The sequence below is a fragment of the Salvia splendens genome, chromosome 8 (genome assembly GCF_004379255.2).
Source record: "Salvia splendens isolate huo1 chromosome 8, SspV2, whole genome shotgun sequence".
Classification (NCBI taxonomy): Eukaryota; Viridiplantae; Streptophyta; class Magnoliopsida; order Lamiales; family Lamiaceae; genus Salvia; species Salvia splendens.
Window position 1 is genome coordinate 27,920,623 of NC_056039.1, and position 27,972 is coordinate 27,948,594.

General features: G+C 37.3%; 3 protein-coding genes across 7 annotated transcripts; 1 reads left to right on the top strand and 2 right to left on the bottom strand.

The window, feature by feature from the left end:
- Positions 1 to 3,475: 3,475 nt before the first annotated feature.
- Positions 3,476 to 5,759, bottom strand: LOC121743203 (probable E3 ubiquitin-protein ligase EDA40). The gene is made up of 3 exons (XM_042136436.1): positions 5,465 to 5,759; positions 5,285 to 5,380; positions 3,476 to 5,017 (listed from the first exon to the last, which is right to left on the bottom strand). The coding sequence occupies exons 1-3, from the start codon at positions 5,573 to 5,575 to the stop codon at positions 3,728 to 3,730; spliced, it is 1,497 nt and encodes a 498-aa protein (XP_041992370.1). The 5' UTR covers positions 5,576 to 5,759; the 3' UTR covers positions 3,476 to 3,727.
- A 13,111-nt stretch (positions 5,760 to 18,870) lies between these two features.
- On the bottom strand, positions 18,871 to 19,554 carry LOC121744328. The gene has a single exon (XM_042137832.1). It carries the CDS (start codon positions 19,264 to 19,266, stop codon positions 18,871 to 18,873), a length of 396 nt encoding a protein of 131 aa, XP_041993766.1. The 5' UTR covers positions 19,267 to 19,554.
- A 1,894-nt stretch (positions 19,555 to 21,448) lies between these two features.
- On the top strand, positions 21,449 to 25,585 carry LOC121743665. 5 transcript variants are annotated; one of them, XR_006038314.1, is made up of 8 exons: positions 21,452 to 21,885; positions 22,126 to 22,271; positions 22,344 to 22,432; positions 22,516 to 22,619; positions 22,713 to 22,812; positions 23,223 to 23,539; positions 23,611 to 25,063; positions 25,222 to 25,585. XR_006038314.1 is itself a non-coding variant. In XM_042136996.1 (8 exons), the coding sequence occupies exons 1-7, from the start codon at positions 21,630 to 21,632 to the stop codon at positions 23,496 to 23,498; spliced, it is 786 nt and encodes a 261-aa protein (XP_041992930.1). In that variant the 5' UTR covers positions 21,453 to 21,629; the 3' UTR covers positions 23,499 to 23,539; positions 23,611 to 23,841. The 5 variants fall into 5 exon arrangements, 3 of the variants coding, with proteins under 3 accessions (XP_041992929.1, XP_041992928.1, XP_041992930.1); XR_006038315.1 differs by lacking the exon at positions 25,222 to 25,585 and having other exon boundaries at positions 21,453 to 21,885; positions 23,223 to 23,288; positions 23,425 to 23,539; positions 23,611 to 23,693; XM_042136996.1 differs by lacking the exon at positions 25,222 to 25,585 and having other exon boundaries at positions 21,453 to 21,885; positions 23,223 to 23,288; positions 23,474 to 23,539; positions 23,611 to 23,841.
- The last annotated feature ends 2,387 nt before the right edge of the window (positions 25,586 to 27,972 follow it).

Consider the following 27,972-nt stretch of genomic DNA (forward strand, 5'->3'; position numbering starts at 1 on the left):
CTTTAATTTTCAAAGTGATTATTACTCTGGACATAGTACAAGATATTGAGTTGGCCCGAAACTATTCATAATTAATTTTGTTATAGAAGCATCTCCAATAGCGGCGAGAGGGCCGGCTAGCCGATTTCCGGCGCTCGCCGGTCTGCTCCCCGAATCATTGGAACCGGTGAGCGCCATTTCGGTGAAAAAATCGGCTAGCGCTCGCCGATGCGCTCGCCGCCATTGCAGGCTCAGGATCGGCGAGCGAATTTAATTTTTTTTAAATTTTCGAAACACTATATATACGCGATTTGCACGTCATTTTCATTCACACCACTTGTTGTAACGAGTACTCTCTCTATCTTAATTTCTGTACAAGATCAATAACGCGAAATGGAGAACAACAACGAAGGTACTCCAGTGACGAGCGAGTCTCAAACTCCCCCGGTACCGTTGGGAGGTGGATGGGATCCGATGCCCGAGTACTACAACATGTACCTGTGGCAGCAGATGATGCCCGGGATGGCACCTGGTGGGAGTATGCCGGGGGGTTTACCGGCTATGCCGGGAGGGGTACCGGCGACGCAGGGGACGCCAGGGGGGCATCTATCGCCCCAGTTTTGATTTTTCGACTGATTCTTCACACACATCGACCCCAACGGAGGCGCAGTTCACGCAATATGAGACTTTCTCCTTAGAGGAGTGTTTTTTTTTTTTTTTTTTTTTTTTTTTTTTTTTTTTTTAGGAGGATCGACGATGGTTCCCCATCTACCCTCCGATGTGACTCGGACCCCCGACCTAACAGTTGGAGGTGAAGCGTCTTACCCCGTAGGTGCGCTTCGTTGTCATTCTGGGCCTGTGGGCCCAAGGAGAAATTAATCCCCAAATCTGCACTTCCTAGGATTCGAACCTGCGACCTCCTAGGAAGTGAAAGCTCCCTGATATCAACTCCCAAGCCACTAGAGCAGCTTGGTTGGATACTTTCTCCTTAGAGGAGTTGGGGTTTGATCTTCTCGGTGTTCTGGAAACTCCCGTTCAAACGGGGGTAGTAGGGCGGGGTCGGGGCCCCGCAAAGAAGAAGGGCAAGGGAAAGGACAAGAGGGTCAGCCAGTCATCGCAGCCTGTTGAGGACGACCCCTCGGTGCGGAGGAAGTGGACGGACGCGGAGAACGTCGCGCTTTCCAAGGTGTAGGTGAGTGTCTTTGATGATCCTCTGACTTCGAACAATCAGAGGATCGTCAACATGTGGGCCAAAATTGGTGCAGCCTACATGAGATTTTGCCCGGAGGGGAGGCCGCGCACCGGGGAGGAGTGCCGGAAGGGGTGGGACCGAATCATGGCTGGGGTCTCCCAATTTTCGGGCTTGTACGCCATCGCCCTCCACATGCAGAGCAGTGGCCAAACGGAGGATGACTGCAGGAGGATAGCGGAGAAAGCCTTCCCCCAGCCCGGGTTGTATAAGGAGTTCACCTACTGGAATTGCTACGAGGTGATTCTCCGAGAAGTTCCGGGCAGGTGTCGACGCTGGCTGGACGAAGAAGCAACGACTGAACTATACCGGTGATTACAGCGGCAGCAGCGGCGGTTCCCACGACCTCCCCGAGGATGCGGAGGAGCTCCCGTCCCCGCCATCGTTCGCTCGTCGAACTCGCCCGGTTGGTCAAAGGCGGACGCAACGGGAGGCGAGGGGGGGCGTCGGGGTGTCCCAAGAGGTAAAGTTGGCATCCCCCCTTAGCCAGTCGACAGAGGATCTCAAATTCTTCGCGCGTCAACAAACGCGCGCTCAGATGGCCAAGACGTTAGCCGAATGTCGGACGGCGACGGACCCCGAGGAGAAGAGTTTTCTTCACGCAATGCTCGTGAGCATTGCGTGACGATTTGAAGACCGAGGGGGCACCAGGGGGTTCCGACGGATACGGAGGCGGCGGCGACGATGACGGTGGCGAGGGGGGCAACGGAGACGAGGAGTGAGACGGAGGTCGTGTTTTTTTTAAACAATGTAATTTTTTTAAAATTAATGTATTTTTTTATTGTCCTTTTTTTAAATTTAAATAATATTATTGATTTTTTCCGTATTTGTGTCGTACATTTAATTCTGTATTTTGTGTGATTGTCAATTATTTGTTTTATATAATTAGGGGTGATGTGGCTAGGCTATAGCTGGGCTATTTGCTTGTCCTGATAATGTGGCAGGAGGATTTTTAGTGCTGATGATGTGGCAGGAGGAGTTTGTGGTTGGGCTATTGCTGGGCGAAAGCCACCGGAGATGTCCTAAAGCAAGATCAAATTAATTGGACATGCATGGTTTTATTCAAGCATATAGTAGTGATTTAAAAATGAAAATTATTTTTGGTTTTAGTATATAAGTTTGGAAATGAAAGTAAAGTGAGATTATTTTAACCATTTTTCGTGTATTAACTAATGGTAGAATGTGGTGTTGCCAGGGGCGGATCGAGGGGTGGCCGACCTCCTTGGACCACCAGGAGGACCTAACTTTCGATATAATCTGCTAGAAAAAGTATGGGCGGGGCCTCCTCTAAATGTGCATATATATTTTTGAAGATGACGAAGGGAAGATAGGTACGAATACGATCTGGTTGTTGAAAATGATGTAGGAAAAAAATTACTTAGGGAAAATAAGAAGGGAAGAGACTTGTAGAAATATTTATTTCTCAATGAAAGTAGCCAAACAATCATCAGGTTGATCACTAATTCTATTTCGCAACTTATTCTTACAAACGTCATTCCAGAAAATACTCTCTCTACACTTGCAGTAGCAACCGAAAGAATCAAAATCAACTTGATAAGCAAAAAGACAAAGGGGTAAGCCACATCCCTCTTTGTTTCAACAAGTTTCATTGAAAAAGAACTAAGATCTTGCAAATTTTAAAAGTCATTATCTCTTCTCGTATCCTCCATGAATATATCAAGTTGACAATCAAGAGACCTCAAATCAATGCTTGAAAAATTGGAAGGATAAAAAGTTGCAAGTTTGAATATACTTTCTTTGTCAAAAGAAGAGAAGCCAATCTCTAGGATTGAAGCAAGTTTATATTCTGATTTATTTTCTTAAATGATTCTTCCTTCAATATTCATAGCTATATTTTAGAATTTTTTGTAAAATACATTACTAATAAAATTATATATAATAATAGTAGTAGTAAAAATGAAAAAAATTTAGGATACCACCGTCCCCTTGTTTTGAATTCCCTCAGCCACTGGGATGGAGGGAGTATTATGAGAATATATTGACCTGCATAAGCTATTATGTTTTGTAGACTAGAGACTACAGAGGTGTCCTTGTTAGTGACAAAGAGAATCATTCATGAATTTCAATGTTGTGGAATCAAGATCAATGATTTGATATTTCATGATTAACATAAGTTTGTTTTCCTAATATAATAATAATTCATGAGCTTCACAAGATTGTCAACTCAATTCGAGTAATAAGGTGAAAAAGAACAAAATACTAGGAATAAATGTTACTACAGAAAAAAAGAGTCAACCTACCATATTCAACAATACTAATACATATACATTTGAATTCAACCACATTATATTATCATGAAAAAACAAGAGTCAACCTACCATATTCAACAATACTAATACATTTGAACTCAACCACATTATATTATCATGATTTAGGACATCAACTTATGCAAATGCAAGACCTAAAAAATAAGATTAAATCAAATGAGTGAAGCATGTGTGTGTAGAATTACAATGAATACAAGAAACAAGCATCTAACTAAAGCCTATAACCATGCAAATGTTTAGCCCATCTTCTAGCCATGAAAGGATCATGAAAATCCCAGTTCTCAGCACTGCTCATCCTTCCACCTATTCCCACACCATCTCCATCACCACTCCCATCTCCTTTCTCCGTCCCGCCCACGATGGCCTCGCCTTGTCTCACGCACTCACCATCGCCTCCTCCCTCCATATAGCTGTATTCGATGCGCACAGGTCCATAATCCGGCAGATACACCGCTATGTTCCTCTCCTCGCCCCCTCTCAATTCCTCGATCCTAACAATCCCGGTGCCCTGTTCAATCCTCATTTGCACGTCCGTCACAGCCCCTCCCAACGTCCTCGCTAGGAACTCCTCAAACTGGCGCATGATAAACCCGTTCGACGCCCCAAAACCGAACCCTACGTGGAACCGGTGGACCGTGACACCAACCTCCATGTCAAACTGATGGTAGGATCTCGAAGGGCTGTCTGTTAGATGCAAGATGCAAGATTGTGTGTTCTTGTGAAGGCGGTCCTCGAGTATCTTCACCCCTTTCTTAAGCCCCTCCATAGGATCCGCTTGCCCCATGTAGAATAGCCTATCAATGACCTGCAAAGCGGTCCTCTTCCCGTAGGAGGTCATGCGCTTGAGGGGGAAGACGCGTGCAGCAGCAGAGGAGTAGGTCACGATAGCTAGCCGGTCAACTGGCCGGAGCGAGAAAACCACCAGCGCCATCGCCTGCTTCATCAGCCTCAGGTGCGGCCCGTTGGGGCTTGCAACGAGGACCAGGTCCGTTGCTGGCTGGTGCGCTAGCTTGACACGGAGATAAGCCCAGTTGCCCGGGGAGGAGCACAGCAGCGGCGTCTCTCCATTTGACGAAAGATGTGGCGATTCGGCCATTGAGGACGAGGTGGAGGACATGGCGCTGAAGGCGGGATGTGTAAGAGAGAGATGGAGGCGCGGTTGGGTGGTGGTAGTGTGGTCAGGGTCGATGGGGTCGTCGTCATCATAGCGAGCAGAGCGCAAGAAGGATCGCCTGTGGACACGGGAATTGGCGATGGAGTCATCGAGGATCTGCAGGATGGGGTCGGCCTTGTTGGAGTGGAGGGAGCAGCGAGCGTTCAAGTTGCGAGGAAGATGAGTCCAATTAGCACGGCAGATGGGGCAGGTGACGCTGCCATGGTGCACATTGGAGGAAATGCAGGCGAAGTGGAAAGCGTGGGAGCACTGGGCCGTGAAGATCGCCTGGCCCGGGCTGCTCCCCAAGCTGTAGTTTAAGGGGTCAAGACATATCGCGCACAAAGTCTGCAAGAGTGATCAACACAAAAGGATTGAGGATTATTCAACTTGGAATACAACCAATAATACCACATTGATTGAAAATGAATTTGTATTCTGATAAATTTTGTGTGTGACACTTAAATTTGTTGCCATTTTGTGATGGATGCATCAAATTAAAGCTCATTAATCTTGTAGGCATCATAACAAGACACACATTTAGATTTAGTCTTGCTCAAGGGAAGGGATCTCAAAATCAAACAGGTTTTGAAATTAAAAAAATAAAGGAAGCACCTTATTAGAAGAGGGGCTGGTAATTGAACTGGCATTGGCGTGGTTGGCAGCATCAGGGGTAAATTTATTGGAAGAAATGTTCCTTTCCGGCGAAATCTGGTGGCAGAAATTAAGATTAAAACAAAAACACAATCAATTGGATGAAAGCAGAAATGTATAATGCAGAGAGAGGAGAGTTACAGTGGTGGTAGAGGAGGTGTGGCAGAAGCAGAAACATCCACATGTCTGTAGAAATAATTTCTTGGCGGCTCTCCTGAATTTCCGGGAAGCGCCACCGGCTTCTCCGCCCATTTCCACCGCCTCAAAAATGTTGTATGGGTAATTGAGAATAACGTTTGAAGGAGATGATTATCACGCAAGTAGAGTGCAGAAGGTGGAGTGTACACCAAAATACCCTGCCATCTCCAATTTTCTCACTTCATCAGTTTAATGCTGTGCAGGTGCGGCCCAGAGAGAGAGAGATGATTGAGGTAGAGAGGGCACTCTAATTCATCCACTTTTTTGGACTGCTACTGCTAATAAATACAATCCCACTAACCAAATTCCCATTCCACTTAGATTGCTTTTACCATTTTTCTTTATTTTTCAAACAGTACGGCTCCTAATAAAATAAAGACAAAATAGCTTTAAAAATCATGAATTTTTCAAAAAATGTGGTATCTCACACTAACTTTAAAAGTAAAAATTTTATGATTTTTAAGGCTACTCTACCTAAACTAAATTTTTTCATACCAAATGCAAATACAATTGTCGAATTCATAAAAATATTGACTATTTTGGCCATGCCTTCATTGAAGAAATCTAGTAGCAGTATTAAAGCACTTCACAATTCTATTTCTTTTTCTAATTCTCGCTTCTACTTTACGCTTTCTTGACTGTAATTATTTATTTTAATAAAATATGTGTATTATAAACAAGGAATAATATAATTTAAATGTTTCATTTAATACTTAAATTTTTTATATTGGTTTTCTTTTTATTTCAATTCTTCATTCTAATTTTATGTTTATATTTTGTCTTTTTGAATCATTCATTTCAATATATTTTTACTGATTAATTTTTATTTACAGTGTATTATATAATCTCAATAATAATTTATATAATTAGTTGTGAAAATCTTAATTTTTTCAATGAACAGATTGAATTTCGCTTTTTCCAATTTACTATGATTATAGTAAAAAAAAATAACTAGCATCTAAATAATAGTAGTAATAAAGTTCAATTATTAATCACTAGATTTGGTGATCCAATAGCTTAAATATTGCCAATTAGAATTTGGAAATTATTTAAAATCGGAAAGAATAATAATGCCATTCTCTACAAAGTTTGTTCACGTATGAAAATAATTCTAAATGGTAATTTAAATGCCCGTGGATATGCACCTTTAATAAACTTGATTTATTATTAAAGAACAAAAGAAGATGGGCTGAAAATTGGTAAATGAGTAAATCTATACCAATATAAGGGAGACTTGTTTGGAAAATTTATTGTAACTGGGCCCACATTTGAGCGGGAAACATCATAAAATTTTGCCAGCATCTTGGCTTAATTTTTATTAACTTATTGTAAAAGTCAGTTTACTTAATGTGAATCTTATATATGATTAGTTTTGTATGGATCGATAATCCTCTGTAGGATTGTAGCCTATTTCTATTAGGCTTCCCTAGACTTGATATAAGATACCTGGAGCGGATCTGCTCATTCACATAATACATCATTTCATACTACACTAATAAAATAATGACATGTGGATATTTATTAAATTAACAAAATAAAAGACTAAAAGATTAATTATCATCCTACATATCCTCATACACCAACTTACTCAAACCAAATCTGGTATTTCTTTTGTATTTCTATATTGATCTGTTTTGATAGTTTCGATGACAGAGAAGGATAACACAGTGTAAGACTATTGAACTGCCGGCGGCGGAGGGTGGCACAGCTAGGAGTCCAGAGGATCGGTCGAATCAAGAACCGCCGTGCTTGTCTGATTCTATTGCTCCAAGATGACGGCTTGAATGGAGATGCGGAGGACCAAGAATTTAGCGAGGTATGGTTTGAAATTCGATTGGGTGTTTTGCGTAAAGGGTCCAATTCGATCCTTGCTTTGATTGTGTTCTTCAAACCATACCTCGCTAAATTCCTGGTCCTCCGCATCTCCATTCAAGCCGCCATCTTGGAGCAATAGAATCAGACAAGCACGGCGGTTCTTGATTCGACCGATCCTCTGGACTCCTAGCTGTGCCACCCTCCGCCGCCGGCAGTTCAATAGTCTTACACTGTGTTATCCTTCTCTGTCATCGAAACTATCAAAACAGATCAATATAGAAATACAAAAGAAATACCAGATCTGGTTTGAGTAAGTTGGTGTATGAGGATATGTAGGATGATAATTAATCTTTTAGTCTTTTATTTTGTTAATTTAATAAATATCCACATGTCATTATTTTATTAGTGTAGTATGAAATGGTGTATTATGTGAATGAGCAGATCCGCTCCGTGAAATACCACTATTCAATTACAATAATCTATTTTTTTCTTTCTTCAACAGCTGATGATTCACTCTTTAGTTTCCAATAATTTTTGTTTGTGAAAAAGAAAATTGGAATCAGTTAAATGGATATTTAAAACCTTATAATTTTATGAATAAAAAAATATGTCTGAAATTCGTTTTCTAAATGACAATAGAAACTGTAAAATATTAATTACCTTAATGAAGTTATGAAATAATACTGTTTGTCTTCCAAGATTTACTTCCCTTTCCAATTTGTCCCTGAAATTTTTTTAAAAAAAGTGTCAAGCTGTTAACACCCTAAATTCAGATACAAAAATTTGCAGACAGTAGACAATATAGTGATCCCTAAGATTAACATCTAAAGAACAGTTTTTATTGTTTTGGATGTACATTAGCCATTATTTAGAGCAATGATATACACATTAACTAAACTGATTTGAAAAAAAAGTAGATTTTGGAGTTTTTTTTATTGAATTTCTTATTTTTTATATTTTCAGATTCTCACTATTTGGAAAAAAATTTGTTAACTAAAAAAAAGTAGATTTTGGAGTTTTTTTTATTGAATTTCTTATTTTTTATATTTTCAGATTCTCACTATTTGGAAAAAAATTTGTTAACTAAGTTTTGGAAAATATGGATATATATGATAGAAATCTTAGTAAATAAATTGATTAATCTGCATCCATTTACCATAGATAGTGTATTTAGTACCTTGATAAATTTATTTCTACAGATCTGTTGTTTTGTTGTTGATGCAGTACAGTAGGCTTTAGGGAGGCCACGCCTGCTATGACATTTATGCTTCTTGGATGATGAATGCGCCATGAGGAGTGAGAAGCACCTATTTATCTTCTTCTTCTCTCTCCTTTCTCTGCAGACTGAAGAGCAGTAGAGACATCTGTTATTAGTTAGGGTTTAGAGCATCCCCATCCGTGCTCTTGCCAACGAGCACGGATGTGGGCTCGGACCCACTTTTACTCCCTGCTCTTAGGCAAGAGCACAACACCCACATCCGTGCTCTTCCGCAAGGACAAGCTCAAGGGTCCCACCATTCTATTATTCAATTTAAATAAAAACATTTCCATAAAATTAAAATGCATTAAAAAATATGAATGAGAGATGAATGGGAGATGATTTGATGTGAAAAATTGATGATAAATGTGTGTATTTATAGATGATTTCGGGAATAAAAAATAAAAAATTCCAGAAAAACGGTAAAAAACGGCCATATTTTTGGGAATATGAAAAAATATATATTTTTTTATTTTTGGTATTATTTTCGATTTAAAAAAAATGAATTTCCAACGGAAATGCCGTTGGCCAATCAGAACACGCCACGTCAGCTGCTCGCTGGCACGGACGTGCTCGATGCATCGAGCAGCGCCGCGCCAGCGGCAAGAGCGCAGCGGCGAGCAGGCGATGCCGCGCCGTTGGCATGGATGGACGGACGGGTGTCCACTCACCGCTGCAGATGCTCTTAGATATGATACATGACTTATTAAGTTCTATATAAATAAGGGATAACTGCCTTAAAAGCCACCAACTTTGCCCGAATTCTGGTTTTTCCCACGACCTATAAAATTGGCGTATAAAGTCACAAACTTTGCATTTAGTCGCCGATTTCCCATGATGGTTTTTTCGGCCAATGAGTGAGCTGACGTGTCGTTTTTAATTGACGTGGCGCTGACATGGTCAACAATTATTGACTGTGCAACGAAAATTACACAATAAAATTACAAAATAAAATTAAATTTTACGCTAAAAAATTCACCCCCAAATTAACCTAACCTAAATTCACCCCCAAATTCACAAAATCTTCTCTGAGGAAATATTGTCTGAGGAAATCGACCAGCGACGACGAGGCGAAATCTTCTATGAGGAAATCGACCAGCGACGACGGGGCGAGCTGTGCGTGGGTCCCCGCTTTGGTCGACGAGCAAGACCACGATGAGTCCATAGGCTTACCTGCAACGACGACGAGGTGTGCGTAAGGTTTTTTCAACCCTCCCCAAGAGAAGCAGCGGCTCCGGCTGCTCGAGGTCCATCACGAACCTCAAAGACGTGATCCACGGCAGCAAGAGGCATCCCGAGCCGTCTCCCTCCGCTTGCAGACCTCGCTCCATCGTCAGCAGCGAGTTCCTCAACCCGATAACCCATCATGTCATCTTCTCCACTTCCAAACACGAACTTAAATTCTTCGGTTTCTCTCAAGACACCCGTAAAAATAGAATCACATCGCAAACACGAAACGACAAAGCTGTTGGCACTGTAGCCTACCACAAATGCGGCCAACAATTCCTATGTTTGATTTGGGGAATTTAAATTCTGCTGACGAAGCTGAATTCCTATGTTTGATTTGGCACCTGACGAAGCTGCTGGCAATGCAGCCTGCCACAAGTGGGAGTCTCTCGAATTTAAATTCTCCGGCGATGAGCTGCTTCTCTTTGATTTTGGGAATGCCTATGTTTGATTTGGGGAATTTAAACCTAATTGTAGATTTTAGGATGAAACGACGTCGTTTTAGGTGTTAGAAACGACATCGTTTCATCCCTTTTCTGATGACATCCACGTCAACTTTCAGGTATGCCACATGGGACACTTACTTACCGGGTCAATTTGAGAGATACCAGCAACCCGGCAAAGTTGGTGACTTTATACGCCAATTTTATAGGTCGTGGAAAAAACTGAAATTCGGGCAAAGTTGGTGACTTTTAAGGCAGTTATCCCTATAAATAACACAATAATAGGTTAAAAAATTAGAGAATGAATTGGGCCTTAACTTATGCTATATTAATGGAAACTTATAATATTTAATGGGCCGAATTTATGACATGTTATTTTAATATATGATTTCTATTTAAGTGTTATTAACTCATATATTTGTGCATATATATTTTATATACGATTTGGACATATTTTACTACTTAATGTTTATATTAGTTTGTAAATATCTATATTATTAATTGTTAGAATAGTTCTATTAGATATTTCAGTGTTCTTTTTATTATTTGATTTTGTTCTATTATTTATTTCTGATTATTATCTGAAAGGTCACTCATGATGATGTTTTTTTATGGGGAACATGCATTGTTTGTTATCCATGCTGAAGAAGGGATCCCTATAAATACCCCTCTCCTACCACTTCCATAATCAGTTACTTCATTTCTCTTCTCAGAATCAGATAACAATCATCCACAGAAAAAATTTCAGTTTAGTTCTTCCCTAATTCATATTCTCCATGATCTCTATCTTCTATTTCGTCTTTATCTTTTCTATTGTGAATGCTCACTCTCTTTTTTCATTTATTTTGTTTCAGTTTTTTCATTTTGTTGTTGTGTTCAACACTATGCACCATTAATGTAGTATTCTTACCTTCAATTTGTCATTCCTTCCGTTTGTGTTACTCTTGAGACTTTGCACTGCTCTGCAGAGGAGTTATTTTTTTCTTTTTCTCCCTGCATTTAAAATTCAGAATGGAGATTCATTAGTTTTTCTATATTTTCTGCATTTGATTTTATGTTAAATGTATACACTCACCTCTTATTCAAGTTTTCCATGCAATATGCGTTCTTTGGTTTCCATGCTTCTTGAAATTGTTTAAGATGATTCATGCAAAAAAATGTTGTTGCCTTCATTGACTGGAATAATAAAACTGCTATGCAGAGGAGTTATTTTTATCTTTTTCTCCCTACAATTAAAATTTAGAATGGAGATTCATTAGTTTTTCTGTTTCCTGCACTTGATTTTATGTAGAATGTATATATCCACCTCTCATTCCAGTTTTCCATGCAATATGTGTTCTTTGGTTTCATACTTCTTGAAAGTGTTTAAGATGATTCCTACAAAAAAAATATTGCTGTATTCATTCATTGAAATGATAAAACTGTAATACTAAATAAGTTACAACATTCAATCTGCCATTGCTTCCGATTGTGTTATTCTTGAGACTTTGCACTGCTCTGCAAAAGAGTTGTTTTTCTTTTTCTCCCTGCATTTAAAATTCAGAATGTAGATTCATTAGTTTTTCAGTGTTTTCTGCATTTGATTTTATGTAGAATGTACATACTCACTTCTTATTCTAGTTTTTCATGCAATATGTGTTCTTTTTGGTTTCCATGCTTCTTGAAATTGTTTAAGATCATTCCTGCATAAAAATGTTGCTGAATTCATTCGATGAATGATAAAACTGTAATACTAAACAAGTTACAACATTAATTAACTACTATGTCCATTAAATCTTGATTGAAAATGATGGAAGTGATTGATAATTATATTACTATATTCAGAAGTAAAATCTACTATATCCAGTAAATCTCTATTTTATCTATCTATTTTCCGTTTTTGAGATAGTTTGATTCAAATATTTTTCCTCTATGAAGAAATTAAAGAAATCTACAAAGCTTAAATGGTGTTTAAGTGTGCAACAGATTACATTTTGCGGTACAGGTGATCATTAATTTTCGTATATTAATTTAAAAAATTAAGGTCACTTATCTTATTAGGTTTTGACGTTTTTTGCTTGATTATTGCTTTCATTGTTGGTGGACTTCTATTCATAAGGATGTTTTTTTATCTGTTTCTGTAATAGTAAATGAAGTTGGTTAGTATAGAATAAAAATTTTCTAACTGTGTTTGAAACACATTCTAAATACTCAAATTTGCACAGTTTACATCAAGAATAATACATCCAAATACATTTAGAAAAGTGTTTATAAGAAATATCTCTATAAACCGTAAGGCTTTTTACAGTAAGTTTGTGAAGCCATTTTATCTTTTAGGTCTGTAGATCCATTGAATTTTTTGCGAATTTGGAGTGAATTAAAATTTCCAATCTTCGACCAGAACATTTCGCCCTAATTTTTGTAGGTTTTTCGACCTCCTTTGTGATCTGTTGTAGGCTCACAGCCAAATTTTGAGAAACCGTTTGTTTATCCTCTTTACCTTGAATCGTCGATAGCAATCCATTTTTGCTCCATACATGTAAATTAATTAGTGAAATAATTAAAAACTTGATAAATAGTGACGATTTGTGATATTTTTTCAAATTTATGAACTGTTTCGATTTTACCTAAAATTGCTTCCTTCTTCGGTTGGTCGAAAATATGATTACACCGTCGTGTGAAACGCTTCCGTTGTCGCTGGAGTGTGTAAGTTTTGTGCGCTGGCCCTGATTTTGCAATGGCAGAACCGATTAGAAGATAACGCGTCACCAATTTTGGTGGGTGTGGTCGTAGTCGCAGTCTATGGCGACTTTTTCTCCGATTTGGTGGTGGAATCGGCGACCGGGGAGCAGATCTAGGGTTTTCGTCGCTTAAGCGGCGTGTGAAAATGCAGAAGAAAGTATATATATATTTTCTTAAAATATGTTATTAGATCATAAAGTTGTTTAATTAATCTGATAATTTATAATTAGTTAATGTTAAGTGCAATATTTTGGATAAAATCGGTTGGTTTTGTAATATGTTTGATGTTAGGCTTTTCAAATGTGAGAGGCAATTTTGATTGGGCCATTTCAGAGAATTTAAGATATTGGACTTTCATGTTATTTTTTGTGTGGGTTTCTTTAGTAATTTAATTGAATTCTGTGGGATATTGTGGAACTATTATTAGGGCTGATAATTCTTTGTAATATTATTAATTATTATAATGTTATTTATACATATTTAATTATCACATTTTTTTTATCATAAACACCAATGTTATTCTCTTTTTTTAATTTATTCCTTCTTATTCAAGATCATTATTCAAAAATCGTTTGGCCCGTGCATAGCACGGTTGTTAACACTAGTTGGTAGTATAAATTTGTAGAGGGAGCGCAAATTCTTTTTCAATTTCTTTTTTTTCTTTTTCTTGTTCTTTGGTAGGTGGTGTGTGGGGTCCTCCAATTTTTGGCCTGTCCCTCGAAAGAGCAAAATCCTGGCTTATTTTTCATTCAAAAAGCAAGAAGCACTCCAATGAAATAATCGAGGTATATAAAAGCTTGTGAAGTTTGACTAGTCAAACCAATTTAATTTAGAAGTTGTCTAAATATGACATTGTTTTAAGCAATGTTTTAAAAACCGGACCGAACCGGCCGGTTCAATCGTGAACCGGCCGGTTCAATCGTGAACCGGTAGGCAGTCCGGTCCGATTGACCCCTAGAAACCGCCAACATGTTAAATCGCTGCTGACCGGCGAAATCGGCCAGTCAAACCGGTTCAACCGTGAACCGGAAACTGGTTTTTTACTTTACAAAATAAAATTTCAAAATTTATTGTTTGCAAGACTTGAATCCATGATCATTTTACCAGACCATTTTGAAATAATATGAACATTAATTATTCTTATACACTAAAAATGATATTTTTATCCACATAAAATAATAATTTATTTTAATTTTATATTCTTTTAAGAAATTGTTAATTATAATATATATTTTAATTATGCTTTAATAATCACTAGATTTTTAAAATATATGAGTTTGTAATTACACATAAATTTAATATGTTTTATATGTAAATATAATTTATTATTACTTAATATTAATATTTTTCTTATACTATATATTTAATTTATATACACTAACAATTAATATTAATATTTTTACATAAAATAACTAATTATTCATGTTTAATTATTGCTTAATATAATATTATTTCATTCAATACATTTTTTTAGTTACATCTATTTATATATACAATATTAAATTTTTTTATCTACAATAACTAAGGAATCATATATTTAATTTTTTTTACCAACAAAAATATTTATGAAATTTAGTCATTTACTAGTAAATTTTAATATTTATATTACAACTAAAATATAAGGTTAATATTTTTGATATATTATTAATTAGGGAGATGATCAAAGTATAACTAATATTAAGTGTATAACTAGAGAACAAATCTCAACCATTAGATCAAAATGATCTAGTTCATTATATGAGCGATTTAGTTCACTATAAGAGTGATTTAATTCATTACAGGAAGGAGTGAACCAAAACACCATTATAATGAAGTATTTACTTCGTGAATGATTTAGTTCACTGTAAAAGTGTTTTGGTTCACTCCTTCTTGTAGTGAACTAAATCACTCTTATAGTGAACTAAATTGCTCTTATAGTGAACTACATTCGTGTTATCTAGTTATGCATTTAAGCAGTGGTTTTCCTAGATCACTACTCTAATTATATGTAAATTTAATATATTTTGTATATTGTATACTTAATTATATATATTTGCAACAGTAACACGGTTCGACCAGTGATTGAACCGGTTGGACCGGTTGAACCATGAACCAGTAGCTTCGCCGGTTCGCCGACCGGTCCAATTTTTAAAACATTGGTTTTAAGAGTGATGCTAGTGCAATCGTATAATGATTGTTAACTGGGCATTGCATTTTTAGTTTCATCATTTTACAAATGAACTTAATTATAAAATTCAAACTTTGAATTCTGAAATTTAAATAGTGTATTTGATTATTTGATATTCACAAATCCTTTATTGATAAGTGTGATATTAGTATAGAATAACAGACATATTAATTATTTTTTGAGAGAGACATATTTATGCTTTCACGAAAATGTTAGTCTTTCATTCTACCTATGTTGATATCATATGCTTTTTTTGTATCTTCTTGTACTTCTTCTCCTTTCTTTTCTATTTCTATTTCTATTTCTATTATATTTCATACAAATAGCCATAATAACTATGCATGTGTATAACTAAAAATTACTACTCCGAAACTTCCTAAACTTCGAAATATTCAGGAACAGAGCAAATATTCTTGGGCCCTCAAAATTTGTCATGAGTGGTAAGTCGAAAATGAGTGGTGGAAAAGAGGGAAGTAGATTTGTGGAAGCCCAAGCCCAAGCCCAAGCCCAAGCCCAAGCCCAAAGGTCAATGAAGACAAGAAGGTGACCAACTACCTAATCTATCTCTACCTCTTGTTTTAGGGATTGTATTGTATTGCTCAACAAGGATTGTCAAATGTAGTTATTGCCAAAGTTCATAAATAAATACATTTAGGCCATCCACAATAGGCGCCCAGCGACCGCCCAGCCGAGCGCCGGCGCTGGGCGGTTCGCTGGGCGATCTATTGCAGCCGCCCAGCGGGCGATTGGAGAGAGAAACCGCGCAGCGCTAGGCGGTCGCGTGGCGCTGGGCGGTGCGCTGGGCGGTCCGTTCGGCGCTATTGCAGCGCCCGGATCGCCCAGCGCACCGCCTAGCGCGAAAAAATATTTTTTTTTTTCGAAACACTATATATACGCGCTTTGTTCGTCATTTTCATTCGCACCACTTGTTTTAACGAGTACTCTCTCTATCTTAATTTCTGTTCAAGATCAACAACGCAAAATGAGTAATGCTGGTGGTAGTAGTGGTGGTAGCGGAGGGGATGCTGAGGAGTACGAACGTCGAATGGCCGAGGCGTTGGACGCCTATACGACCAACGCGATAAACCAATGGATGGAAAGGGTCTTGCAGCCGGCGATACCTCGACCTCCCCCAGTGGTCCACCGCCGCAGTGTGATTGATCGGGATCACGTAGCTGCACATCAACGCCTATACGAAGACTACTTCGCACAGGAGCCTCGGTTCAACGCCAACATTTTCAGGCGTCGTTTTAGGATGACCAGGAACCTGTTTATGCGTATTGTCAACGCTTTGGAGTCTCGATATCTGTATTTCCACTTCAGACACGATGCGTCTGGCAGACCCGGCCACACACCTATTCAAAAGTGCACTGCGACAATCCGGCAGTTGGCCTACGGAGGCGCGGCAGACATGTGGGACGAGTATCTCCACATCGGTGAGACGACTGCCTTGCAATGTCTGAAGAATTTCTGTCTGGGAGTGATAGAAGTATTCGGTGATCAGTATCTGCGAAAGCCTACCACCGAAGACTGCCAAGATCTGTTGCGGATGCACGGGAGTCAGCATGGGTTCCCGGGTATGTTAGGCAGCATAGATTGTATGCATTGGGACTGGAAGAACTGTCCCGCAGCCTGGAAGGGGTTCTACACGTCCGGCTACAAGGGAAAGAATCCCACGATGATCCTGGAGGCCGTAGCTGATTACCGGCTTTGGATTTGGCACGCGTATTTTGGGATAGCTGGTTCGAACAACGACCTCAACGTCCTCAACTCGTCGCCACTTTTCAACGAGCAGTGTCAGGGCGTCGGTCCGGCCATCAATTTTGTCGCCAACGGCAACCAACATGATATGGGCTACTACTTGGCGGATGGGATATACCCTAGGTGGCCCGTCTTTGTGAAGACGATCCGATGCCCAGGAGATGCGAAGAAGGCCTACTTTGCGGCACGGCAGGAGTCGGCGCGCAAGGACGTGTAGCGCGCATTTGGTGTGCTCCAGTCTCGATGGGCGGCAATTAAGGGTCCAACGCGTTTGTGGGATGTCCAATGCATTGCTGATATCATGTACGCATGTATTATCATGCACAACATGATTGTCGAAGATGAAGGTGTCGAACTGACCAATTGGGTCAACGACGATAATGAAGCCGGTCCAAGCCACGGCGTGGCCGCCCCCAACGTACGGAGTGGGGTACCTCACGATGAAGCCGGCCTCTTACAAGCACACGCCGACATGCGCCAAACGGCGGCTCATATTCGACTCCAAAAGGATTTAATTGAAGAGTTATGGGCACGGAGGATTGACCGCCGTTAGTTTTTTTTAATTATGTAATTTTTTTAATTAATGTACTTTTTATATTTTATTAATATTAGTGAATTTTCTCGTTTTTGTGGCGTAAATTTAATTCCGTATATTGTGAGATTATTAATTATTTCATTTTGTATATATTTGTTAATAGTGATGTGGATAGTATTATTAATGTTTCCCGTATATGTCTCGTAAATTAAATTCCGTATATTGTGTGATTGTTAATTATGTCATTTTATATAATTGTTATTAGTGATGTGGCTATTGATGTGGCTGGGCTATTTATGATGTGGCTAGGCTATGGCTGGGCTATTTATGATGTGGCAGGAGGATTTTTAGTGCTGATGATGTGGCAGTGGCTAGGCTATGACTGGGCTATTGCTGGGCTATTCCTATTGTGGATGACCTCATAATTTTTAGTCCGAAATAAAATTATATTTATATTTTATTTTATCCCATAACTTAAAAAATTGATAGTAAAATCTACTATAAAATTTAATATTTTTTATATCTTTCATGGTTTTATAATGATGAAATATTTTGGTTTTTATCGTAATATGTTTACCACATCAAGTGAATAATGAGTTTGGGTTATTTTTTTAGTTTGTTGGGAAAAATGATATAATCCGTATGCTAGATCATACAATTTCATCCAAATAGACTAGTAAAAAAACTGAGAAAAATGTTAAAAAATATCTTATGAATAGAGATAAATGTACATTGTATATGTACGTGATGTATCTAGATTTTAATTTCAATTGAATTAAATTTCAAATTAAATTTTTTGTTATAATGTCTATAGTAATAACAAATAATGTGAAAATTTTATGACGAAATTTTTCATGATTTCGAGCTTGATTCACAATATATATACAATCTTCATTATTTTTTACAATATTTTCCCAAATTGTTGCAAAAGAATTACTAGTAAGTAATTTATTTTTATTAAATGAATGGATTACAATTTAATTACTTTTTGGTAAAATATTTTAAAATTTTAATTATGTATTTAAAAAATATATTTACATTTATCACTATGCATATCTAAAAATCTAAGTATATATGTAGGTAAATTTATGTACATTTATTATTGCTCTATTCTTAATTATATGTCTCATTTTGTTCTTACCCCCTTATTTTGAAATTAAAATAAAGATGAAACTTTTACAAGGTTCACAGTCTGGAAGAAAAATACTGCATAAAAAAGTAAAGAAAAATATGAAGTATTAGAGAAAAAAAATGCTTGACATATGAACTAGAGTGTCAAAATGAAATTTGAAATGTATATAGGCCATGTCATGATGGAGTCAAACACGAGATCTTTGGTCTCAGAGTCTCAGTTATTATCACTTTACCATCAGCCAAGTCACCTTTATTTTTGAGCAAAGAATAAACCTAAAATGAAGGAAACTAAAAAAGCTTAGAAACAGCATAACACATATATGCAAATTTAAGCATGTTCTGGTTCCTGATGCCGATGCGCAATCCCTTCGCGCAGTCGCTCACTCTGCGCTGGATATCAAGCGATCGCGAATCCAAATCGTAATACGATTCCGAATTCAAATCGTTGAGCATCCCCTCCAGGATCGCAACCGCCTTGTCGTAGTCAGCGAGGCATTTCTTCAGCTCACCGGCGCCCGATTTCACCTCGCCGGCGAGGTAGCCTCTTGTGTCGGACGCGTTCCGATACGCCAGCCGGAAAATGACGTCGATGAGCTCGTAGCGGTCGGTGCTGGGAGCGCGGGGATCGGAGTAGACGGCCGCGCGGCAGAAGGCGAAGTCCGTGGTGTTTCTGCAGACTGCCATGGCTAAATCCGGTTTCTCAGCGGCGGCGGATGGGAGGAGGCAGCCAATGGCGGATCCAGAAAATGATAATCGTGGGGTCGGAACTAGTGACGAAGCCAGGATTTCTACGTTGGGGGGCCCAAATCGCCATTAATAGTTGTAGGGTATTCAAGTCATTTTAACAGATGTGGGATATTTTCTCGTCGGTGCACAATGATTATCGTTAAAAGTGACGCCGATATCGGTAGATCACACTAAAATTCAATGTAATGACAAGAAATTGAATCAATGTAAAATGAAATTGCACAATAAGAGGGTGTATAATAATAATAGAAAATAGATAACAAGATAAAGAGCATGCTTTTTTGCAGGGGCGGACACACATAGCAGAAGGGTGGGGCTTAAGCCCTCACCCAAAATTTAATTTTTTTGTTTTTTCTACTTCTAACATCTTTTATATTTTTGAAAAATCATCCATAGCCCTTACAAAATAAGTGTCTCCAATATTTAATAAGAAATACTATTAAATATATAAATACCACTTAGTTAGTACTTTTTAATCTAGTATTATTAAAAAAGTAAATAATGAAATCAATAATCAAAATTAATTATTATGGTTATTTAAATCAGGGTACAAATAAATTTATGAATAAGAGCAAAAAACCAGCGAATATACCCATTATTGATTAGTACTACAAAGTTGAAAAAAGAAAATAATAATGGCCGCTTTATAGAGAAAATAAAATATTATTAATGTTAAGGCTGAAACTTATAAAAAGTTTTATATTTTCGTTCAACTTCAATTATTATGAAGATTTGATTTAATGTTGGAACTTTTATTAAAATTATAAGGTAAAAATGAATTGGGCTTCAAAATTAATCTACTGCGTATAATAAGTGATAGCGGCCCAATTAATAGAAAACTAGTACAAGGAACTAAACCCTTCTTCTCTGCCAAGTAGGTGCCGCAGAGCTAAATATTGAGGGCGGGGCAGAGGGCCAGAGGTGCAGAAACTGTGGGGTCGGCGACCGATTGAGGGCATTTCCCGGCAATTATTCGGAGCAGGCGGTGGGGTCGGCCGACCCCACTCGACCCCACCTAGATCCGCCGGTGGAGGCAGCAGAGGGCAGCGATGATGAGGGAAATGATGCGAGAAGCGGCGGCCATTTTGGATATGGATCGAAATGGAGTAGTTGGTTGGGAAACGGTGTTTGAACTGATTCATATTGTTGTGTGATTAGGGAGGGTACATGCAGTTGATGCGGAATGTACAAGCACGCGCAATTACTGCATATAGGCTTTTTATTATTCTATACGTCAATAAGTTGTCAACATCCTATTTTATTATACTTCTATATCAATATTTGCTCAAAAAGGTCAAAACCAAGTGAATGATGCCGTTCTTGATTTTTTGTTTGTTTATTCAACCCTCCCTCCTCTCCGTCCACTATTAGGAGTCCTATTTTTTGACGGTACGAGTTTTAAGAAATGTTAATAAAAATGAGTGGAAAAAAGTTAGTGGAATAGTGAGTCTCACTTGTATATATTAATTTTAAATGAAATGTGAGTGGAGTGACTTAGTGGAAGGTGTGACTCTATTACCATTTATGGTAAAAATGAACCGGGACTCCTATTCACTGACGGACTAAAATGGAAATCGGGACTCCTATTCGTGGACGGAGAGTGTACTTTCTACAATATCTTTTTTTCTTTGAGGGAATTAAACTAATGATCTCTAAACCGTTTTGCAGTAGTCCTTAGATTAATGTGTAATCACATTCATAGTACTTTTTTATATTATTTATTATAATTTTACACCAAAAATGACAAGGCATATAGGACATTTTTGAACTTTCATAAAAATGGAATATCCAAATATTGAATATGATATTTTCTCTATCTCTCTCATTATATGGTATGATATTTTCTTATAGTTGAGGGTTTGTAATGACATTTTTTCACTTTACTTTTCTAATTACTTATATCGAATCATCTTTCTCTTAAACTTTAAGAGAATAAAAAAATTAAAATACTATAAAACTCTTAAATATAAAAATTAAAATGATAGAAATAACTTGTAGCTAAATTTAATTTTAAATAATCAAATTAAAATGAAAATTATATTACATTTTAAATTTTAATTCAAAAATTGTACAGGTATTACATTCTTAATTTTAATTTTGATTGTAATTCAATTTTGATTATTAATAAAATCACTCAATTTTCTATCATATTTATTTAATATTCACAAAACACTAATTTTGTTTTACTCGTCACATTAGCCACCCAATCTCCCCGAAGAACAAAAATTTGAGCTGCGGAAACAATATTCCCCAATAATTGCTACATTTCACGGCGGCGATTACTCCAAAAGAAATCGTAAATGGACGCTGCGACCATGACGGCGTTCTGCACGACGTCGTTTCAGCTCAAATTCGCACTCGCCGGCCGGAAACCTAACCTGGCGTTTCTGCAGACTCGCCTTCCACCGATCGATCGCGTCGCGTCGGTGGTTGTGCGGAGTAGCGGCTTGGAACAGCGTAGTCCAGGCAATTCTGCGGGTGATGATTTCTCTGGCTGGGCGAATGGTGATGATTTCTCTGGCTGGGCGAATGGTGATCCCAAGCCGACGCTTGTAGGTAAGACTTTTGCTGCTTTCTTCTAAAGCCTGGATGATATCGACTAAATTATTGCTGTATGCGTTCATTTTTATTTCTGTGGACAGTTTCTGAAATATTTTGATTAGTATCGACTGAATTATGGTTGTAAAAGTTCATTTTTATTTATTTGGACAGTTTCTTTAACTAATGAGTAATGTTAAAGGCCTATCAGGATGATCAAAATGACAATGTTAGCCAACCCCCTTTTTGACTCTACAGGTTCTGAACATTTTTTCACTTCAGCAGGCATACCTGCTCCATCTTTTGTCCCTGCAGCTCTGCTTTCCCTTCCAGGGAAGGTCTTGGTTCCGGCTTTTGTTGATCAACATCATAGTCAAGCATTTTCTGCTTTGCAAGACTTGAAGGTTTGTTAGACATTGCTTTAGGTACTGAATTCTGCATACATTCCAAAATGTTAATATTTTTTGTTCAAATAGGTCATTGAAGATGGTGTTCAACCTGGAGACCTATGTACACAGCGGGAGTATGCTCGTTGGCTACTAAAAGCTAGCAATGCTCTTTCCAGGTTCAAGTTGTTCTAATTGAACCTATCTTAGGAATGCATCTCATAATATTTCATGTTAATCTCATGTATTTGAATTACGTTAGGAACACAACATCCGAAGTCTTACCTGCTATATACATCAAAAATGTTACTGAACTTTCCTTTGATGACATTACACCTGAAGACCCTGATTTCCCATACATTCAAGGTGATATATAACTTTGGGTGACAATCCAGAGCTCTAATCATCCAACTATTTGTTTTTGAATATTTATATATGAACTAGTTTACATGTTTTCAGGCTTGGCAGAGGCTAGAATTATTGCCAGCAAGCTTTCAAGACATGACATGCAATCATACGGCGATGAAGACAGGAATCCTTCATATTTCTTTCCTGATAGGTGTATATTCCTTCCATGACTTCAGTTCTTTAATTGAGTAGTTATAAGATGGACAAATTAGACACATATTGACAAACTTTAACTGATTAGTTATAAGATGGACCAATTAGATACATATTGACAAAGAAGACTGCATCCATTTTATCTTGGACATCATACGTTCATGGATGAGAATATTAATACTTATTTTCTCTATATTTTCTGATTTTCTCGTATTAAATTTTTTATAAGTTGAAAGTTTAGAATTATTTGTTTCCCTAAGCATTCTTGTGTTGGGTGATATGTCCTTCCACCTTGTTCTCGGTTATGCTTTCTATTGGATATGATATATAGACCATTTGGCTAATTTATTCATCCTGTTATATTTTTTTATCCTTTTCTAATTTTCAACTTCTTTAATATTTTAACAGCCTCTTATCCCCGTCAAGATCTCGTGAGTTCTTGAGAAAACACAGCTACCAACAGTTGACAAAAAGGTTGTCTCATAATTGTAAAATACTCCTTCCGTCCCACAAGAATATGCACTTTTTCCTTTTTAGTCCATCTCACAAGAATATGCACTTTCTAATTTTGGTTCTAACTTTGCTTTCTTTTGTTATATTTGGAGTTAAGATTGTGCAGCAGTTAACTAGATTCATGGATATTGACAATGTAAACACAGATGCATGGCCTGCAGTGGTAGCTGACGTAGCAGCTGGTGATAAGGGCATTATAGCTCTTGCATTTGGTGAGTTTAAGTGAGCAATTTATGTTTCTGAGGCATACACTTCTCTTTTTATAATTTGTATTACATGACAGGAAACACAAGACGTTTCACCTGTGACAAAAGCACAGGCTGCCATTGCACTTACTGGGGATGCTTCAGCCAATTGGAATAACATACTGAAACTTTTGAAGGGAATTGTAGAAAAAGCTTGTATGATGATAAGGTAATCATATACTAGTTTTGGTTGGAAATTAGATAGATGTTTCACCAATCAAGTTACTGGATCCACACGTAAATAAGACTTTCTACTCATTCTCTCACAATATCTCTCGTGCCATTTTCTAATGTTGCAGTAATATTTCTTCACAATATGAATTTATGTTTTTTTTTACTTTATCTGGAAGGAAACAATTGAGCTTGTTTGAAATTTCACTTTTTCTTTATGATGAAATTGTAATTTCTTCTCCATTATTATGTACTAATATAAACTGTGTATTTTGTATTTTAATGATTATATTTTTACTATGAATGTGATACTAATATAAGAAGATAAAATTTTTAGATTTTAGTATATATTTGAACTAAAATTTGTAAATATAAAATTTAGCGTTTAATTTATACTAAGTCTTAACTAAGTATTTGTTTTCTCTTTACTATATATAAAAATTTTATAATTTGATATTCAAATTAATTAAAACAATAAAAAGTAAAATAGGAAACCAACTTACAAGCACAGCCGTTTTGTCTAAATTAAGTAAAAATGGAGTAAATTAATATTGTCGAGATATATAGTTTGATACATTGGGCTAAAAGTGAATATATGAGAGAATCAGTAATTATTTTTTATTATTTTTCTTAATGGGTGTCCACTTCTCAATTTTCAATTAGTACTCGTTTGATAAAAAAGATGGGATATGAGAAGATATGGAAAACAAGATAAGAAATACGGGCTCCATGTCAAGATATGCAAAGAAATATTTTTTTTCGTTGCTGCTAGAAAAGAAATTATCTAAATTTGTATAGTATATTAAATAACATGTCTTAACTTGACAAATTGGCGGGTTACATAAACATGGTTAAAGTTATAATTTTGGTAAGATTTGGGAGGGTTGGCGGGTTACATAAACATGGTTAAAGTTATAATTTTGGTAAGATTTGGGAGGGTCCTGGGCTTTGAGTTAAACTTAATTATGATATCAAACAATTAGAAATGTTGTAATACCCCGAAAAAATAAAGGAGGAAAAAAAAATCAAATAAATCTAATTAAATCTTTTCCTAGTTGATTTGGTCAAATATATTTCTCTAAACCATATCATCAAACGATTTCCCCATATCTATACTCCCTAAATCTCTCCAACCACCAAATCCATCAATATGTATCAGTTTCACCTATATATATCCCATCAATTCCACACGTCAAACCATTCTCTCAAAATTAGAAGGAACAAAACGTGAGGGTAAGAGAGAGACAGAAGTTCCAGCAGCCAGGGAGGGTGATTTTTGTCAATGCCATCTGCTTGATCAATTTTCATTCTACACCAAAGGTATACCATTCTCTCATTCATCACCAATTGCATTCAACCATTGCATCTTTTAGTTTACACAAACGAATTTCCGAAATCTGCAACCAATCCAATTCAAATAAACGAACTTTAATTTCACGAAATCAATTAAGAACTTAACTGCGGGGCGGTTCGGGCAGGCAGGCGTGGCGGCGGCAGGCTGTCCCGGCGAAACATCAGCGCCTGCCCAGCGGCGACGACCGGATCTGCAGCAGCGGTGACCCCATTGGAGCCGACGGGATTTTTGTGGAGGGGTACGCCGAGTTTTAATTTGGAGAGTGTTCTGTTTTGGGGATTTCTTTTGTTCTCGTCGAGAGAGAAAGATGGAGGTTTGGGAGGCGAGAAAGTGAGGGAAAGGAGTATAGCATGTGTTGAAATTGGGACTATTTAATCCTCGTCCCTTTTGTTTTATTATGTTAATATTCTAGTGTTGATTATAGTTAGTGGGTGTGTACACGTGGAATGGAAGTAAATACATATATTTAATAGTATCAGTTTTAATAATATACTCTACAGTAATTATTTTCACTACTTATGTAAATAGTTGCTTTGAACTAAACTGTGAGAGAGATAGCCGACTACTTTATGTTAAAATGGGTGTTCTTTTAATTTCCTTGGAATTTGAGTATTTAAATAGATATTGGGCCGAGTTTTTTTAAAATACGAGAATCTAGGAAACTTTCTAAGAGGAGATGAAGAATAATACGAACACACACGTAGGATGCATGCATTCTAATTAGATGTTTTCTTGAGTTTGATGAGTTTATCATTTTATTTCACAAGGGTTTTCTTTCGCAAGCGAGTAAGGCGAAGTGAGAGTTTTCAAGTTAAGAATATTAAGAGAACGGGATGGGCTTTCTTTTTAAATTTTCTAAGTATACTTTTTTATGTGAAAATGATATGAATATTTGTCATGCCGTGTTTTGTTTTATTCTATGGAACCTATCTGATGTGGCTTTTGCCATCAATGGATAATCGAATTCGGGTCTGTCTAGGGAGTGAGTCCCTATTCAGGCTAGTGTACACCTATGGAGATCGTGAGCCGTCTTTTGGGTCGGCCGGTCTAGTGACTTCGGATGTGGCCACATTCCTTGTCATCAATGGATCAGATATGGGAGATAGCTATGGGAAAATGGTTGATCAACCGAATTTTACAATGGAAAAGATTTTAGTGTCTTGGGCGATTTCTAAAGTTAAAACCCCAAGGTCACTCAATGGTGGCATGATAAATACTTTTATAAAATGTTTTCGGCATGAGTCCACTGAGTGCATCAAGTACTCAGCCCTGCATTTCTTTTTAAAAATTTGCAGGTTGAGCGTGACGGGTGCGGTGGGTGTTGAGCAAGACAGTTGAAGAAATTTAAGTGTGTAGAATGTGTCATGTCTTCACACGTGGCATATTCCTTCTCTCAAATGCTTCCGCTAAGTAGTTGTCCTTCTTTTATAGTTGAGATAATATTCATTTTGAGTTGTTGATTGTTGAGACACTCTGATTTTATTCGAGTTATTCCCATTTGTTTAGAGCAATGGTCGATTTGTGTTGTTTTCCCCTTTCTTCCCCGCTTCTTTAATCCTCCCCTAGTCGCGATCAACCGTGTTTTCTATCCTTAGAAAATGCGGGCGTGACATGTCTTAACTTGACAAATTGGCGGGTTACATAAACATGGTTAAAGTTATAATTTTGGTAAGATTTGGGAGGGTTGGCGGGTTACATAAACATGGTTAAAGTTATAATTTTGGTAAGATTTGGGAGGGTCCTGGGCTTTGAGTTAAACTTAATTATGATATTAAACAATTAGAAATGTCTCTATATAATTCTCTATCTTGGTATTACTAACTTATCAAATAAGCCCTTAGTATATTAAGAAATGGATTAGGAATTAGAATTCAAAGAAAACTATTTTATTTTTATATAAGCAAATAAACATAAATCTAAATAGCGTGTCATGGTGGATTCTAAAACGAGATCTTTGTGATCTCGGTCATTACCACTTTACATTGGCCAAGAACACTAATCTTAGCCGACATCATCAATAACCACCCACTCCACTTAATGGCATGAAAGCTATGGCTAGAACATTTATTTCCACAATTTCCTAACACTTTTAGACTAAATTAATTATTATCTTTGGATCAGTTTGGTGTTGCATATCGAACTATCCTAATTCCTTTTAGTTAATAAGATTTGAGGTGTGGTTAATTAGATTGCAATCGTGTGGGAATAGGAGTTTTGAATCGTTTCAATAATACCAAAAAATAAAGTGTAAACAGTAGGTGAGTTGAACCAACACAACCGACGATAATAGTTTAATTATTAATGATGCAGGTGACAGAAAGGTGGATGTTTATGCTGTCACATCTCACACATAATTAAGAAATACTACTTTCATCTCCGATAAGAGCATCCTGTTAGGTAAACACTTCCAATAACCCCACCATTTTTTTTATCCACAGCCACTTCGTATTTGTCCGCGCTCACAAAAAAAATATCTGCAGCAATAGTGAATACTTTTTTTTAGCAACTTTTCACTTTAATTTTTATATTTTAATTCAATTATAATTAAAATTTTCAGACTACATAAAGTAGTCTGCCATTATCCGTTAGTGCGCTCCGCTATGGTCTCGTTGGATGGTCCAACAATGAGTAATCGGACGAGGGAGCGCGACCTCCGCCAATTCCGCCGCCCGCGCCGCATCCTCCTCGCCGGCTTCCCTCTGCACCTCTTGAATAAGAGAATTCCACGCGTCATTCCACAAATCGTCCATTTTTAATACCAATGGAATCCACAAATTTTAGTGAGAGAAACTATGAATAAAGAATTGAAATGGTGTGAAAATAATGAGGGAAATGGAGTGTATTTATAGGTAAATTAAATAAATTTTTAAAAAAG